We start from the raw sequence: 18,215 nt of genomic DNA, 5'->3' as shown, positions 1-18,215 counted from the left end.
GAGTATTTATGTTTCGGTGTACGGATTTTTTTTTGTTTCCTAAACGAATCTTCTTGCCGCAGGCCCGAGTTTAACCAAGACATGAACGGAGGAATACCACGGCCTATAAAAGAACGAAAAAAACATGATCGTTTCAATGGTATGCCAGAGGAAGAGGTGTCCAAAAGAACACTACCAGATCATCTCACCGAAAACTTAGATATAATTATAGTAAGTACCTATAACTTTTTTAAATTGCTTCTTGTACTAATAATTTGTTCGAAAAGTCAAGATTTTGGACCATAATTAACGAAAAATGATCAGAATCGTACCTATATAATGCTATATATTAATCAAGATCCTATTTTTCGATCGAAAATGTGAGTTTCATTGATAAAATTGAATAACCTTGGTACATTTGTGTTTGTTTAACACAACATGTGATTTATTCCTTTTTTCGTCACAAGGCGAATTTCTATTTGTATTTATAGTGCAGGGAAGTAATTTTTCTCAGGACTTTCAATAATAACTTTTGTAGTTATTGGAGACTTATAGAAAGAAAACCTACCTGTTTTCTGCTTAGAGTTCGAATTTGTTTTTTAAATATTAACAATTTAGTGCAAAAACGCGATTTTTTCAATTTTTTTGCAGCCCACTAAAAAGATAAATAGTTGACATAAAATTACAAAATATGATTTTTTAGAACATTGAGAAAGCTTCAAAATTAAAAAGGCAATTTGTTGCTTCGCAAACAGCAGTATAGGGCAAAAACGTTAAGAATATCAATGTAGTAAAACTGTTGCTGGACAGTTAAATGTCGTTGTATACCCGATGTAACAACCATACTCTATTTCTTCCGCAAATTCCCCTGTGGAACAAAATTAACTAAATTGTAGCCTTAGGCTTTCTTAATATTTTGTTTTTTATTCATTCGCTTATGTTGGATAATAAAAAAGTTAGGTACGTTAACAACTAGCCATGATTTTCATCAATAAATCAACATTTTCTGCTTAGTTTAATAAACAAGCCTAAAGTAGGCTATGAGAAATTAACAATTTGATAGGAGTCAAATTCTTAACAGTAAAAAGTGTCTGGTTTGTTGAGAAAATTAGTAGATTTATTATTTAAAGTTTCAATTAAGTTCTTAAGTTTATTGTATATTCCTAGATAGTAGTATGTAGTATAAATGTTTATTAGTACTTAGCAATAAACATTTCGCCTACAAAGATGCATTTCATTATTGTGTGCAAACCCTTCTGAGAAAAGATACAATATCATTTCCTGTCATTATTTTGAACTGTTTCTCTTTAAATACAATTTAAAGGCCTCTTTCTTCCATTTTCTTCATATAAATTCAATTATATGAAATTTGATTACATACCCATACATTTTTCATGACAATTTATTGCTTTTTATAGATTCAAATCACCTTGATTTGTTGCCACCAATGATTGACCGTTCTTTGCGACATTTATTGTATATTCCTAGATAGTAGTATGTAGTATAAATGTTTATTAGTACTTAGCAATAAACATTTCGCCTACAAAGGTGCCTTTTATTATTCTGTGCAAACCCTTCTGAGAAAAGATACAATATCATTTCCTGTAATTATTTTGAACTGTTTCTCTTTAAATACAATTTAAAGACCTCGTTCTTCCATTTTCTTCATATAAATTCAATTATATGCAAGTTAATTACATACCCATACATTTTTCATCTCAATTTATTTTTACCGTTTGCTTTCTATAGATTCAAATCACCTTGATTTGTTGCCACCAATGATTGACCATTATTTGCGACATTTATGTTGTACAGTGCATCCTGGATATTACCTAAAAACCTTTCAGCATCCTCGTAACTAAGTGATCCGTAGCACCACTCTCTATTATGAAATTTACTTCACTATATTCTGAGTTGGTAACTGAAGCGGTTTCCTCTCCAGTCAATAATGTTACCATTGGTCGGGCAGGCGAAATTTTACGAGTACAATCGCTTTAACAGGTTATAACTTGTTACACCTTCTCTTATAATCTTTTAAATTTTCCTTATAATGTTTAAAAAAAAAAAATTATGTATGTCTTGTTTTAATCTGAATTTGTATCATTGATGAAAATTAATTTTGATTAACATTGTTAAACATAAAAAAATCAGCCAAAATCTTTAACACAGAACTTTAATCAGAAATCAAAAAAATTAACAAAGTATAAATAACAATAATAAATAAAATCTAAGACTATGCTGTATATTAGGGATGGGAAAAACCTACCGGTTTTAACCTAAAACCTGTTTTTTACTTCGCAATAACCGGTTTTGTCGGTTTTTTTTATCCCGGTTATTACCGGTTTTTTCTTTTTAAAGGAACAATCGGTGAAAAACCGGTAGAGTAAACTCTGAAAAAATATTCGTTTTGTATTCGGAGAAAAAAATATTATTTGCTTAAATTCATGAATAACTCTCGCTTTGTTTAATGTTTATTTTCGTTAATGACTCTCACACTCACTGAAATATGTTCAACCTGAATTGGCTATTTTGATGATCTCGAGAATAATTTACGGCAACACGGGCCATAATTTACGGCGCCGTAAGAGCAGTAAACACGAGGCATTGATTGACTAACTCCCTATTTCATCTACAATTGGTTAGTCAAATGCCTAACTCCCTATTTCATCTACAATTTGTTAGTCAAATGCCTCGTCAGGTTTACTGCTCTTTCGGCGCCGTAAATTATCGCCCATGTGGCCTTTCGCTAAGCACGTCTTGTTTATTGACAGCCCTTCGAATTTACCAAATGAAAATTTATTTTTTCTAATATATCGAAAACTGGGATTTTCTATGGAAAATGGGCATGTGGAGTATCACAAACTAAAGTGCAATGTAAATGTAACGGTGTAACCTATTGGGTATTGAATACCTATTGGTTCAAAAAACCGAAAACCGCTTTTTGAAACAACCTGTTTTTTTGGCCCGTTATAACCGCCAAAGTGAAAAAAACAGGTTTAACCGAAAACCGGTGTTTTGTCAACAACCGCCATCCCTAGATATATCCACCACTAACATCTCTACATAACGTAACTCTTCTTCTCATGAAGTTTATAAAATTGTTTAGGACCCACGGAGTATTATTTAATTGTTCAATATGATTCTCTATTATTGGTCTAAGACAGCGTTTCCCAAATGGTGGGTCGTGACCCGGTACCGGGCCACGAAATCAAAATGCCGGGTCGCCTGGCTTTGACGAATAGGTTTTTTTATAAATAAAAAAGAGAATTAATAGCTACCATAAAGAATATGTTTTTGAATTTTCTCAGAACGCTCAATCTGAAAACCTTGTACTGGCTTCCTATGAAATATAAAATTAATTGCTGAAACAGGTTATCCACACACAATTGCCAAGAAATTAATAGTTCTAGATATCAATGAAAATAGTAGCATACATCTCGGATAATATGTAATGAAAAGCAAGAAGTGAATTCGCTGGCTCTATCAAATAACATATTGAAGCGTAGGATTGTGGAGATGGTAGATAATATTGAAGAAACTATTATATGTCACTTAAAGGACTATAACTATTTTTCCTTGCAACTTGATGAAACTACAGACATATTAGATAATGCTAATCTAATATGTTTTGTAAGACACGATTTTGAAAATAATATTCACGAAGAATTTCTATTTTGTAAATCTTTGTCAACAAGAACAACAGCTGAAGAAATATTTAATCTAACTGCTAGCCACATTAGTGATTATGGAATTGAATAGAATAAATGTGTGGGACTTAGTAGCGATGGATCACGGACAATGGCCGGCACTCGTACTGTACTTTTTCCGGGGATCAAAGCCTTAGCACCAGAATGTATTTGGGTGCATTTAGCATCCACAAAGAGGTATTAGCTGTCATAAAATCTCGCCCACTGAACTCACAAAGTATTCTCTGCTTTGTGCAGAGAAATGGGAAGTGAACATGAAGATCTTATTTTGCACTACGAAGTGCGTTGGCTATCAAAAGGAAATGTTTTAGAAAGACCTATTGAATTGAAGGAAGGATATTCTTAGAAGTACATCCACCTACGGCTAGGGATGCAATATTTTAATTTAAAGACAGTTTTCATGATGTCAATTGGTTAATCAAGGTAGCATACCTTTGTGATATTTTTGACTTCTTGAACAATTTAAATATGACATTACAAGGTAGCAATGTAACTGTATTGAAAGTACAAGAGAAGGTGGAAGCTGCAACAAAAAAACTTAATTTGTCGGCACGTCGCGCGGAAGCAGGAAATTGCAAAGCTTCTGCAAAGCTAACGGAACTAAAAAAAAATAATATCGTAAATTCATTGTCGGATGAGATTTCAGCGGCTTTCAAGAAACACCTCCTAGGACTGGAGGTCATGCAAGAGGCAAATCTGAAGTAATACTTTCCCCCATCCACAGCAACAAAGAGTGGATAAGGTATCCATTTACAAAGGATGTATGTTTAGTCAGTAATTGAACTATCGTGTGATAAAGCACTCAAAGACATATTAGAAAAAATACCACTGATAGATTTTTGGCTGTCTTGCCGCCAGGAGTAGGTGCCCAGTTAGGCCTATAAGTGTGATATAGGGTTTTTAGCACTGCTTTTCCTTAAAAATAAATATAGGAACCATTTGGAAATCGAACCGGACCTGAGGATAAAATTAACATCTACTTCTCATTAATCTTTGATTATTATTTTGTTTTATTACATTTTTGTTTGAGCAAATGATTCTTTATTAAAATATATAAAACTGTAATAAATATTTAAATATGTTTTCTTGTACACACACCAGGCTGTGCAAAAAATTAGTGGGTCACGAAGGATACGCACAAAAATAACCGGGCCACGGAAAAATAAGTTTGGGAAAGGCTGGTCTAAGATCTTCCAAATCCGCTACAGGAGTTTTAAAAGTCGAATATTTTAAATTTGGTTACAGAAAGAAATCGCAGGGAGTCAAATCACAGAATGGAGGGGGGAATATAATACGCGTATTTAAACTTATGAGCCTATTGTCGAAAAAGCCCATAATAAAATTAAAATTTTGCAACGTTCATGTTCAATTCATGTCAATTCATTATCCATCAATTTATTTTTTATAAATGGAGTTAAAATTTCTTGACGGTGTCTTTCAGCATTTAGAATTCCTTCGAAAAATATGGGTCCTACAATACGTCGCTTGCTTATAGCAGTCCAAACTCCAAGTTTATGTGGAGGTAAAGGCGTTTCGATAAAATAATGCGGGTTATCTACACACATCCTCATATTCTGAGAATTTGTGTAGCCAGAAAGATGAAACTAACATTCATCAGTAAAAGAGTTTTTACCTAATACAACATCATTATTATTGAGATTGTTCAGAAACCAATTACAGAAGGCTGGTCTTTGGGGATAGTCGTTTAGGGTGATTTTATGAAAGACTTGTAAACGATACGGATGAAAATGCAAAATCTTGCTTAATAATACGCTAGCAAGTTCCATAATATGAAAGATCTGCCTGTTGATGTAAATGCCGAATTTATGTATGTGGTTGATCTACAATAACTTCTGACCTGTTCGATGTTTTCTTCAGTTCGCACTTTAGGGGCCTGCCTGCCCCTGGCTTGTTAGTTACGTTTCCCGTTTCTCTACAAACATCTACAATGCGACGAATAGTTTTGCAAAAGACGTCATAATGAACCGCAACATTGGGAAATTCTTCAACAAAATCTTCAAAAGCATCTCAGTTGGAGTAAACCCATTCTCAGTTAATTCTTTAGCCATTTCTAAAATACATTTCGAGCATAGCTCGCTTTTGTTCATCCGTAAAAACCATTTAATAATTTTATTTATCGCCAACCGTCACTAAAGTCATTCATTATTGTACTCATTTGACGCCATTTGCGGCAGTAAAGTAACACTTTATTCTACTGAAAGAAGAAATTTACTTTACCTGCCGCAATTAATCAAATTAACCGAGATTGAATGTAAGTGGTCAATGGCAGTAATCGATTATTTATTTGAGTGAACTTAAAATTTATTTACTTTAATTATTGAAAATATTGTACACAATTTACGTTATTATTAATTAAATTTATGCCAAAAAGTGAAATTCTCTAGTATTTTGCAATTATATTCATATAAAATTAATCAAAATTTTACCGATTTAGTAATTATTCAATATTGATAACTATTTGTAAAAGTGTTAAAACGAATATCAAATTATAGTACAGTAGTGCTGCTTTGGAAATAGAAGAAATTACATGAACGCCACCTGAAATAAGCAAGAAATCGTTAGAGGCAGTTTCAGAGCTTCTCCCAGCAAAATCCATCGAAAAATACAATAGGCAATATGACATATTTGAAACATGGCGTGAAAAAAATTGTATTGCAAATTATAGTGAAAGTGTTTTACTAGCATATTTCTTTGAATTGCCTAAAGAATATTCTCCATCGACTATGTGGTCCTATTATTCAATGTTAAAGGCAACTTTGACCACAAATAATGACATAGATATAAGCAATTATATAAAACTTATAGTTTTTTGAAACAAAAAGGAAGGAATTACATTCTCAAAAAATCAAAAACCCTGCCGCAAGAAGAAGTGCTAAATTTCTTATTAAATGCACCTGATAACGATTATTTTTAATGATGAAGGTAATTCAACAAAAATAAAATTACTATTACATATTATATTGTACGTAAAGTTCTTTTTCATATCCTTGAATCTACCATGATTTATGTATAATGTCTTTTCATTTAATGTCAATTATTTTCTTTACATTTTTTACTTGTCTATTTGTTCTTTTTATAATTAATATCGGCCATGTCTAGGAAGTGGTTGCGTAGGCTAGCGGTATACGTACGGTGACCATATCTTTTTAAAGAAAAAAAAGTACAAAAAACAACAAAAATGTATTAAAAACGCAAAATGTATCTGTTTATTGGACAAACAACTTTTTGCCAGTAAAAATAATTAAACATAAAAAATTATATCAATTGAACTAAACATTATATTAACTTTAAAAAAGTTAGAAGACTAATTAAAAGTTTTTAGATGAGGGACCTGGAATAGCTTCATCTTCTTCCGGTTTTTGTACCATTCATATTTTTCTGAACTTAAAATTAATTTAAGAAGGTCCGGCTTCGACTGAAGTAAATGAAATATTTCATTACAAGTCTCATCAAAATTTGTGTACTCCTGCATCACTGCCTTGAGAGTAGAAATGGACATTTGTAACTTTTCCGAAGTCCAATAATTATTTATTACAGCAAATAAACGCTCGATAGCTGCACTAGTACCCGGAAGACAAAAAATAAATTTGCATAATATTTGTAAGTTTTTCAGTATGAATTGATCTACACCTTAAAAACTTCAAGCCATCGATCCTGACTATTTTTTTCTTATCTGTTTCACCATTGATTATAAAACACCCACTCTAGTTATTAATCAATGGTTCCACTCAGCAATTTTTTCACTTGTAGCCACATCTTTCAAAATTCCCAGTTCGTCAAAGAGTTGATCTTCATTTAAAACGGTTGCCTTGATATACAGTTTAAAAGCTTCGAGAGAATAGCAAACATCGTTCCATGTTATTTCATTTCTAGATCTATCCATTTGAAAAGTTTGAACTCATGAAGATTTTGTACTCCAGTTTTCTAGGTAGGTTACACATTTTGTGTAAAAATGTCTCACTTGTGTACTGAAGTTTTCAGTAGCGGCTTGTCCGTCTTCAAATTTATCAAGACATTCTCTCACTTTAAGCGGCAAAAATAATGCGTCCAACCGATGTTGTAATTTGTTTTTAAGAATAAAGTATTCTTGGGCAGCATCTGCCGCATTTATTTTACCACCTTCTACTTTCAGAATGGCTTCATGAAACTGAGACGCCACATTATGAACGAGCCACATCCACATCTCTGAAATGAGATCAATAAAAAATTGTCCCAAAATTGTGGGACAATTTTCAGATCATAGGAAATAAGCTTTAAGTGGTTCAAATATTTGTAAAATCCGTTCAATTGCAGGCATCATGTTTAGAAATCGTGTTTTTGAAAATGATAACATTTTTTTGTATTCATAATTGACCGATTCACAAAATGACTTTAGTTTATCAACTCTAACAGTGTAAATATAGAAATGCTTATAAATTTTCACTGTTATGACTTCGATATAAATTGGTAAAAATATTAAAAGATACAAATATTAATTTTTTTAGAAAAAATAAGTGCATTTGCGTGTCCTTAGAAAGGTTTTAAAGTACATTAGGACAATATTTAAAAATAAGTACTGTCCTACTTAAATAAGTACAGATGGTCACCGTAGGTATACGTATCTAGTTACGGACGTGTCAGTACTTGGTTCGAATCCCCCGTAAGGGAAAATTTTTTGTTTAACATTAATGGTTATTGACATATTTCGACTATTATAAGGACTTAAGTACACACACTCTTTTTTCATTAGAAGGATGTAATTAAGTAATTCGCCTTGCTCGCTACGCTCGCTCGGCTCATAATATCAGACTCGTTCGATAAAGAGTCACTTTACTGACTTGGTACATAAATAACTATTACTAAAACTGAAAAGTCAAAGTTGATGTAAACTGACAAGTATATCTGAATTAATGATGGACATGCGCTGTATATCTCTGTCCTTCAGAGCCCCCAAGATCACAATAATTTTGGATCAGTGGATATTAATAAACAATGGAAATACGATTTTACGAAAAAATGCTATCTAGGTTCCTATTGCTCATAGAAGGCTCTTTTTTTATACATATATCGTGTTTTTTCATCATCTTTTCAGCGAACCTACTTACAAGGGCGTGACATAAAAAATATCAAAGTTATTAATGTTTATAAGCTAAAAAGTCAGCCCTTTTTCAAACGGTTTTCTAATAACAATTTTGATATAAAAATCCACAAGGAAAAAGTTTTCCTGTAGTTGGCTGTATACCATATATTTATCTAATACAAAAAACAATAAAATCCTTTATAAAAGTATATATTTAAAATCCCTAAAAAGGGCTACATCACAATCACATAACTACACTCGGGTGCAAAAAAATCGATCCACTGAAAATTTGATCATTTTTGATGTCTCGAATTTCTCAAACCTGTTGTTCGATTTAAGCGATTTTTGAAGTTATACTTCTTTAGGCGCGATTGAGAGTAACATTTTTCATAAATCTGCGCGCATGCGCACACTTATAGTTGCTAATCTTTCAAATTATGTATCAGCGCAAATAAGCCATTTAAATAATATATTAGTGTTTTTTAGTAAATGTATTATTTATTATAATTTTGTGTCTTTGGATTTGTCTTCCTTGGGCGTAAAGTAATAAAACATCTATTTTTATATTTCACTTGTCACCGTGATGTGTAATTATGTATATCTGAAACGTCAGTAACATGCGCCTTGGTGGCCTGGTTGGTAGAGCATTGGACCAGAGATCGTGAAATCGCGAGATTGCGGGTTCAAATCCCGAACGATTCATACTTTTTTCTTTTTTTTTTTAATATTTGGCATTGTTAAGTTTTGGTTAATTTTTTTAATATTGTTAATTTTTTGTATTGTAACTGATAAGTATATTTATTTCGTTGAAATTATATAATAGAAGTATACCTTTTTACGTGCGTACAAAGTACACACACATTCTTTTTTTTTATCATGATATAGCCTTATTCATTAACAATATTGCTGTAATATTATTGTTGCTAGACAGGTAAACTGTCGTTGTATACCAGATGTACGAATCAAACTGTGTTTTTTCCTCAAAGTTCGCATCACCCTGCGGACTATTTTAGCGTTTATAAAATACTAAAATTAAAAACCAACTAACTATAGCCTCAGGTTTTCTTAACATTCTGTTTTTAGATTCATTCACTCTTGTTGGATAATAAAAAAGTTAGGTACTTTAACAACTGGCCGGTCAATTATGACCGATCATATTACCTGTATGCACGCCAATGGTGAATATAAAATTCTTAATTGTATGTCAAAAAGTGCGGAATAACTACGTCTTAAAACCCACCAAATTTGATTTGCATATCTTAACTGGTTTTAAAGCAATAAATAAATCGTCAGTTTGTAAAAAAATTGAACATCCGTATCTCTGAAACGAAGCGTTTGCGGACATATGATTATAAAGCAAACTGTCATTATTTTCATGTGTAAAATTACCCCTTAAAGTTTGCCGCACTTATTTCGAAACACCTTGTACTGATGACGAACATGGCCAGTTGTTAAAGTACCTAACTTTTGTATTATCCATCATAAGCGAATGGATCTAAAAACCAGTGGCGGCTAGTCCTATGAGGCAGTGCCTCACCGGTATATCAATCGACTCTTTACGTTATTTCGTTATTTCATCATCAATTCTTTAAAAACAATTTAACTGTTTGAAATTTGCTAAATAACTTTATTTTCGTTATTTTATCATCAATTATTTAAATACAATTTAACTTTTTGAAACTTGCTAAATAACTTAATTTTTATTATAAAACTTAATAACTTTATTTTTATGATAAAAAATAAAAATAGGTAGGTACGGCCCTGACCCCATATCTTTGTAGTTAAGCGTTCTTCATAAATACATCAGTAGGTACCTACCCTACGTGGAAGTATATATGCGTCTCATTCTCACTTTCTCAAATTATAGCAGAAGCACTGCCTCAGATGGGTCCTTGTCTAGCATATTACGAAGCCGGCGGTAATCGGTCGGCCGCAATAAAATTTAAACTGAGAATAATTTTTGGAGCCGGGATTAAATATCCTTTCAGAGGCTGGCAAAAATATGCCTCTAGCATGGTTTTGCAGTTTTAGTTAGGTAGTTTGTTAAAGCAGTTTGTTCTGGTTACGTGTACTTAGCCTTCTTACACTCTGGTTACTTACTATTAGTATAATTAGATGTTTAGAATATGTTATCATGCTGTGACTAGCTGTATGCCATTTTCCAAATGTCAATTAAATAAGTAAATTAATAAAAAAATTAGAAATTATGATTTCTTTCATAATAATTTTACTTTTAAGCACGCTGTTTAATAAAAAATATAAAAACCAAAAAAATAAAATTTAACCCTTAGTTTATTTACCATAAAAAATCAATCTTATAATATAACAGTAATTTGCTTACTTGCTTGTTTTTATTTCCTATATATTCAATACATTTACAATATAAGATTGGTTCCAAATGAAATTATCACGTGTTTGAAGGTATATTGATTGCGCACAATAATTTCATTTTGGCAAGTGATTAATAATAAAAGAATCAGTCAACAGCGTAACCAGGATGATCCTAAGGGGGTATGGGTCTCCGGGGGTATGGAATTAAGGGAGATGTTAAGGGTATGGGGCGCTTATAACCCCTAAAAACGCCCTGGTTACACCACTGAAATCAGTTGTACGTTCTTGTCATATAGTATATAATGTAAATTTTGCTTAATATGACTGTACAACGCTGATGAGACCAAGAAAGGACGAAACATCTGACTCACACTGTTTTGATATGTGGTATCATATTAATTATTTTTAGCTAAAAAAACAGCTAATAAGAGTATGAACGATGTTATAGACTTAGAATTTCGACTTTCTTTTGCGAATAAAAGAATTGTTATTTAATATCGTTTGCAAGCCTTAAAATAAATACGGTGCCGTTTTGTGACGTTATGACGCTACAAAATCGACCTTCCGGCTATTAAAGAAAAGTTAACCATAATAATACAGTAAACTCCCTCTATAACGAGAACTGAAATGGCGTACTAATTACCTCGTTATAAGCGGATCTCGTTATATCAGACAACAATATTATGTAATATATTATGTTTAGGATGTAAAAGAAGAAGACCAACGACAGACAGATGTCAGCGACGTAACTAGCATCATGTAACTTGTAAGTTGTAGCTTCTTGATTGCTAATAAAAATTTGTATGAACAATACTGTTTAATATTTGATTTACATGACGAAAGGAACTTAAAAGAGTACATATCACCACTACTGAAATGTTTTGAAGCCTCCTACATAGTTTATTAGGTGTCGATCATCGACTTCAACAATGAAACTTGGCCATCGCAAATTGTAAATTTCCTACTATATTCAATATCGGTCGACAGATAAATAGGAAGGAAGTTACAGGCGGTGGAATTTATTACAGCACTGGCCTCGGTAAGCACACAGATGTTGGACATTCCTCGTTATAAGCGAAACTTCGTAATACCCGTGTTCGTTATAGAGAGAGTCTATTGTAATATTCCTCAAGTGTGGTGTGCCTCACCATCTTGTACTATCACGAGCCGCCCCTGCTAAAAACAGAATGTTAAGAAAACTTGAGGCTATAGTTGGGTTTTCATTTCAGTATTTTATAAATGCTAGAATAGTCCACAGGGTGATGCTAACTTTGAGAAAAAATCACAGTCTGATTGGTACACCCGGTATACAGTGACAGTTTGCCTGTCTAGCAACAATATTATTACAGCGATATTGTTAATGAATAAGGCTATAAAATATTTTTTTATATAAATGAAAAAAATCACGTAAATCGGACAACAGGTTTAGGAAATTCGAGACATCAAAAATGACCAAATTTTCAGTGGATCGATTTTTTTGCACCTGAGTCTAGTTTTCGATTGGTTGACCAATCATCATCAGTGCTTACCTAAAATAAATATAACGTGATCTAACATGCTAACCACCAAGATATATTACAAAAATATGTGGGTAAAAACCCTTTAAAAGTAATCCGTCAAGGCAACATCAATTAAAAATGCTAACTTAAACATGAATGTTTAAAATATTCCATTTAATGCGCCCTAGGTAACATCTGAGCTATGATTTGACTTGTTCACATGATGTTCACATGATTGTTCACTGTCATCATGTGAACAAGTCAAATCATAGCTCAGATGTTACTAGGGCGTATTAAATGGAATATTTTAAACATCCATGCTTAAGTTAGCATTTTTAATCGATGTTTTTACCCACATATTTTTGTAATATTATATCTTGGTGGTTAGCATGTTAGATCATGTTATATTCATTTTAGGTAAGCACTGATGATGATTGGTTAACCAATCGAAAACTAGTTCTGTGATGTAGCCCTTTTTAGGGATTTTAAATATGTATATACCTTTTATAAAGGATTTTATTGTTTTTTTAAATTTTGATATAATGTTGAAATTGTTTAATATTTAAGCCTCAAAAAATCGATTCATCGTCATCATCATGCAACCTCTTCCGTCCACTGCTGGACTTAGATCTCTCCCATTTTTCGCCATTCTCCACGGTTCTGTGCGTCTTGTTGCAATTTCTTGGACATTCGTTTAATGTCGTCCATCCAGCGTGTTGGTGGTCGTCATCTGCTGCGTTTGCCTTCTCTTGGGCGCCAGTCAATTAGTTTTCTGGTCCATCTTGAGTCTTTCAGTCGCACTATGTGAGCTGCCCAATTCCATTTCAGCTTGGCTATACGTTCGACGACATCAGTGATACCTATTCTTTTCCTTAGGTCTTGGTTCCTTATTTTGTCTTTTTTGTCACGCCGAGAATCGATTTTTCCATGCGTCTTTGTGCCACTCGCATTTTTAGTGCTGTTGTTTTTGTGAGCGTGAGAGTTTCTGCTCCGTATGCCATAATAGGGAGCATTTCACGTCAAACTCAAAATAGTGCAGAAAAAGAAAGCAGAATCATACGAAATCACCACGTATGCTAAAAGACCCTGACACGAAAATGAGGGTTCATGTCACGTTAAACGAGCAAGTGACTGCAATTAGAGACGAATCGAACGAAGAACAAATGATCAAACAGATGACCGAAATAGTTTAAAATGTAAAGGATAAACACTTAAAGGCAGATAAATTAACCAAGAAGAAATCATGGATGACAGATGAGATCCTGAGACTAATGGACGAAAGAAGAAATGCCAAAAATGACCCCGACACATATAAAACAATCAATATATCAATAAGAAGGAAAATTAGAGAAGCGAAGGAAAAAGAAGCAAATGGAGAGATGCCAAGAAATTGAGACTCTACAGTCAAAGTACGATAGTCACAATGTACCGGGTGTCCCAATAAGAATGGCGCTCGGCCATATCTCAGGAACCGTTTATAGTACAGCTATGGGAAAAAAAATTTTATAAGAAAAGTTGCCTCGAGAAAAGCCTGGAAATTATTTTCATAATTGTAAGTCCACCGCTAGAGGGTGTAATTGAATATCAAAAATTAAAAAATCGAAATTTTACAAAATTTGCTAATGAAAGGGCACTGGAAATCCGATTATCGTATTCTTTATAAAATTCTGCGCATATTTTATTTCACAAGTTTAAGTCTACCTGTGCAAATAAGAGGTGGGGTGAGTGGGAACTTTGTTATGAAAAAATCGCTGTAAGTCCGGTTCTGCTTAATCGATTTTTGCAAACTTGGTCTTGTTGAAAACAGCTCTTTTTCGTCAATGTAATAGTTATAATTTGGAAACAGCCTATTACGTAATATGCCGGCTAGGAGGCGCTATTTATTTTCTTTTTAGAAATCTAGTTTTCTTTGCAAAATATTAAATTCAATTATGTATTTTTTTTCCTGTATTACAAAATTAGACCAAATTATCAACAGAATACCGAAAACCGCATGTCTATACCTTTTTTCTATCTCGAGATATCTTAAAAAACGTGTAAATTTTAAACATAACGGTTGCTGTCATATAAGTGGAAATATATAGAAGCAAGCAGTGTGCTATGGAAAAAACAAAGAAACATTTTTCAGATGTCACCGTTTATAATAAATCAACACAAAATATGAAAAACTCTACTACTGGGGTGACGTCTTTGGGGATATTTCATTGCATATATTCTAGCCGTAACAGTTGCATTTCTTATGCATTCAAAGAATGTGGCTATCATGTCAAATGCTTCTTAGTTTGTAAGAATCATCTTGAATTTCACTCTGTATAAATTTTATATAAAATTTAATAGAAACAAACCGCAACAACCCATCAATGCACAAATTTTTATGTTTTACTGATTTGACACATAATTTGACACATGATGACTTCTTGAAGTTAATACTTCTAATAGTTCTATTTTTTCCATAGCACACTACTTGTTTCCACTTTGACTTCCTTAACTTAGTTTACCGGTGACAATAACAGTTATATATTTATCTTAGTTGGGAATAGGATAATTGATATTAAAGTATAATGAAATAAAAATTAAAAATGTGTGTAGAAAATCTGACGTTTTTACATTTTCTACGATTTATCGAGAGAAAAGCAAATGCGCGGAGGCAACAATTCATAAAAATTTACATATTAACGCTATTTTTTGGTATTATTTTAAGTATTAAAATTAGTGTAATATTTAAATAAAAACAAAATTAAACTGTTTAAAATATATTTATTTCGTTAAAATTATAATAATAGAAGTATAATTTCTTACTCGCGTACAAAGTACACACACCCTTTTTTTGTTATATTTTATAGTGTTATTTGTCTTATTGTTGTTTAGATTCATTATATACGGTGACATCTGGACAATGTTCCTTTGATTTTTTTCATAGCACATTACGTGCTTCTATATATTTCCACTTATATGGCAGCAACAGTTACGTTTAAAATTTACACGTTTCTTAAGATATCTCGAGATAGAAAAAAAGGTATCGACATGCGGTTTTCGGTATTCTGTTGCTAATTTGGTCTAATTTTGTAATACAGGAAAAAAATACATACTTGTATTTAATATTTTCCAAAGAAAACTAGATTTCTAAAAAAAAATAAATAGCGCCTTCTAGCCGGCATATTACGTAATAGGCTGTTTCCAAATTGTAACTATTACATTGACGAAAAAAGAACTGTTTTCAACAAGACCAATTTTGTAAAAATCGATTAAGCAGAACCGGAGTTACAGCGATTTTTTCATAACAAAGTTCCCACTCACCCCCACCTCTTATTTGCACAGGTAGAATTAAACTTCTGAAATAAAATATGCACAGAATTGTATGAAGAATACGATGATTGGATTTCCAGTGCCCTTTCATTAGGCCAATTTTGTAAAATTTCGATTTTTTAATTTTTGATATTCAATTACGCCCTCTAGCGGTGGGCTTACAATTATGAAAATAATTTCCAGGCTTTTCTCGGGGCAACTTTTGTTATACATTTTTTTTCCCAAAGCTGTAGTATAAACGATTCCTGAGATATGGCCTGAGATAAGAACTCACAGGTGGACTAAGGCGGAGACAGAAAGGGAAACTAACTGATTCTGACGGAAACATCATCTTAGACAAACAGAGTAAAATTAGAACATGGAAAGAATATCTAGAAAAACTATTTGAAGACCAAAGAGATAACACCTTTGAATTAGAAGAAGAGGACCAATAATATTACAGCAGGAAGTTTATTCTGCCATAATACAGCTAAAGGATGGCAAAGCAGCAGGTCCCGATAATATACAAGCAGAACTACTCAAACTGATGGACAACGAATCAATAGCAATAATCACAAAGATATTCGACAACATATACAACTCTAGAGAATGGCTGAAGTCGGAGTTTATTGCACTTCCAAAAAAACCAGGAGCCAAAAAAATGCGAAGAATACCGTAAGATAAGCCTGATGAGTCATCTCCTAAAATTGTTCTTAAAGGTAATCCATACGAGAATTTACAAGCTATGTGAAAGTCAAATTTCGTCCAAACAGTTCGGGTTCATAAATGCTGTTGGTACGAGAGAGGCTTTGTTTTCAATACAAGTCTTATTCCAGAGATGCAGAGACGTCAATTGCGATGTATACGCATGTCTGGTTGATTACGAAAAAGCGTTTGATCGAGTATAACACGCCAAGATGATGCAAAGTTTCATCAAGGATACTTCCAAGGTACGATATTCTTGTTACTATTTCCAGATCTGTTCTGTAGACATTGACCTTCACCCTTCTGTTTTGGTGCTTGCTGATGACCATCGTTTTTGTCTTCTTTGTATTCAATTTCATTCCAAATTCTCTACAGTAGGGTGGTTCGAAAAAAACTTTTTTTTATATTTCAGATCGCTATAGTGCGCAAAAGTTGCCATTGGTATAGACTTGAAAAAAGCACTAATTATTATTTTTTTATTAATTTGTCTTCCGGTCGCGCAATGCCATCGAAGTGAGCAAAATTTGTGAAAAACCTAAATTTTTCATATATTTTTTTAACAGGCCAGTTGGTTTTAATTGCGTTCCTATACCATGAATTAACTACTAAAAGTATGTAAAATCAATATAAATGCACTTATTATACATTTTTTTTATATCTTCCGGTCGCGCAACATAATACAAAATGAATAAAGTTAGTAGTTTTTGCAAAATTTCAAAGTTTGACTGTTTGGTACAATTTAATCATACAACTTTTAGAGATGGTATAGTTTAATTTAATTACGATAATATATTTAAAATCCAAGCATATAAGATAAATTTTGATATTCAAGTGGAATTCGGTCGCGCAGTTTCGTCAAAAACAGCAGACTACCGAGAGACGAGGCGAAAGTGACGAATGCCAGCGAAGCACGCGCTGCCTCAAATAAAGATACATGTGGGAATACTTCTACAATGGAGTATTTGTCTTCTCCATTACAACTAACTGCCATTCCATCATCTTTTCCAACACTTAGATGAAAATACAACAGGCTCAACAGGATATTCCGGACAAATTGGAAAGGCCCTACCTGATTGTGAAAGACTACCACTTATTGATTTTAATCCTATTGATTGTGAGATTCCAAAAGTTGACAAGCGTATTTTTAAGCTTGTCAACTCTTAAGCACCAATAATTGTACTTGCTTGAGATATCAGAAGTCATCAAGTCAGGACATTGTTCAGAAGACTTTGTAGTGGGTACGTGATCCTATCCCAACGTCACATTCAAGATGGCTTACTACTGCAAACCGAGTTTTGCGTTTCTACATCAGTGTGTCCAACCCTTCTGAAAATCTGAGAGAGATTGTCACATTCATTTTCAAATGTTATAATATGCCTATGTGGTTTGCCACAAAAATAAACCACAAATTCACAGATGGGCCTAGACATGATTACAAAATCATTGAATATTCAAGGTACTTACCAGTAGAGCTTCTTCAAGTTGTTGATTCCGTTTTACAACGGAATCTTACTTTGCCCATCCCGAAAATTTACTTTTGGCTATGGTAACTGATGACAGAAACAATATCCGAAAGCTGGGCTTTAGGCGTATCATGAAGGAAAAGCAAGCAATATCTGAAAGTGACTA

General features: G+C 32.9%; 1 protein-coding gene across 2 annotated transcripts in view; it reads left to right on the top strand.

Moving 5' to 3' along the window:
* Nucleotides 1-18,215, top strand: part of LOC126878585 (uncharacterized) — a 180,572-nt gene that overhangs the window by 116,664 nt on the left and 45,693 nt on the right. For both annotated transcript variants that reach the window (XM_050641385.1, XM_050641386.1), the window contains one exon: nucleotides 63-210. In XM_050641385.1, the coding sequence (XP_050497342.1) occupies nucleotides 63-210 (148 nt within the window). The remainder of the gene's footprint in view (nucleotides 1-62; nucleotides 211-18,215) is intronic.

The sequence above is a fragment of the Diabrotica virgifera genome, chromosome 10, assembly GCF_917563875.1.
Source record: "Diabrotica virgifera virgifera chromosome 10, PGI_DIABVI_V3a".
Classification (NCBI taxonomy): domain Eukaryota; kingdom Metazoa; phylum Arthropoda; class Insecta; order Coleoptera; family Chrysomelidae; genus Diabrotica; species Diabrotica virgifera.
This window is presented reverse-complemented; position numbering and strand designations above follow the sequence as displayed.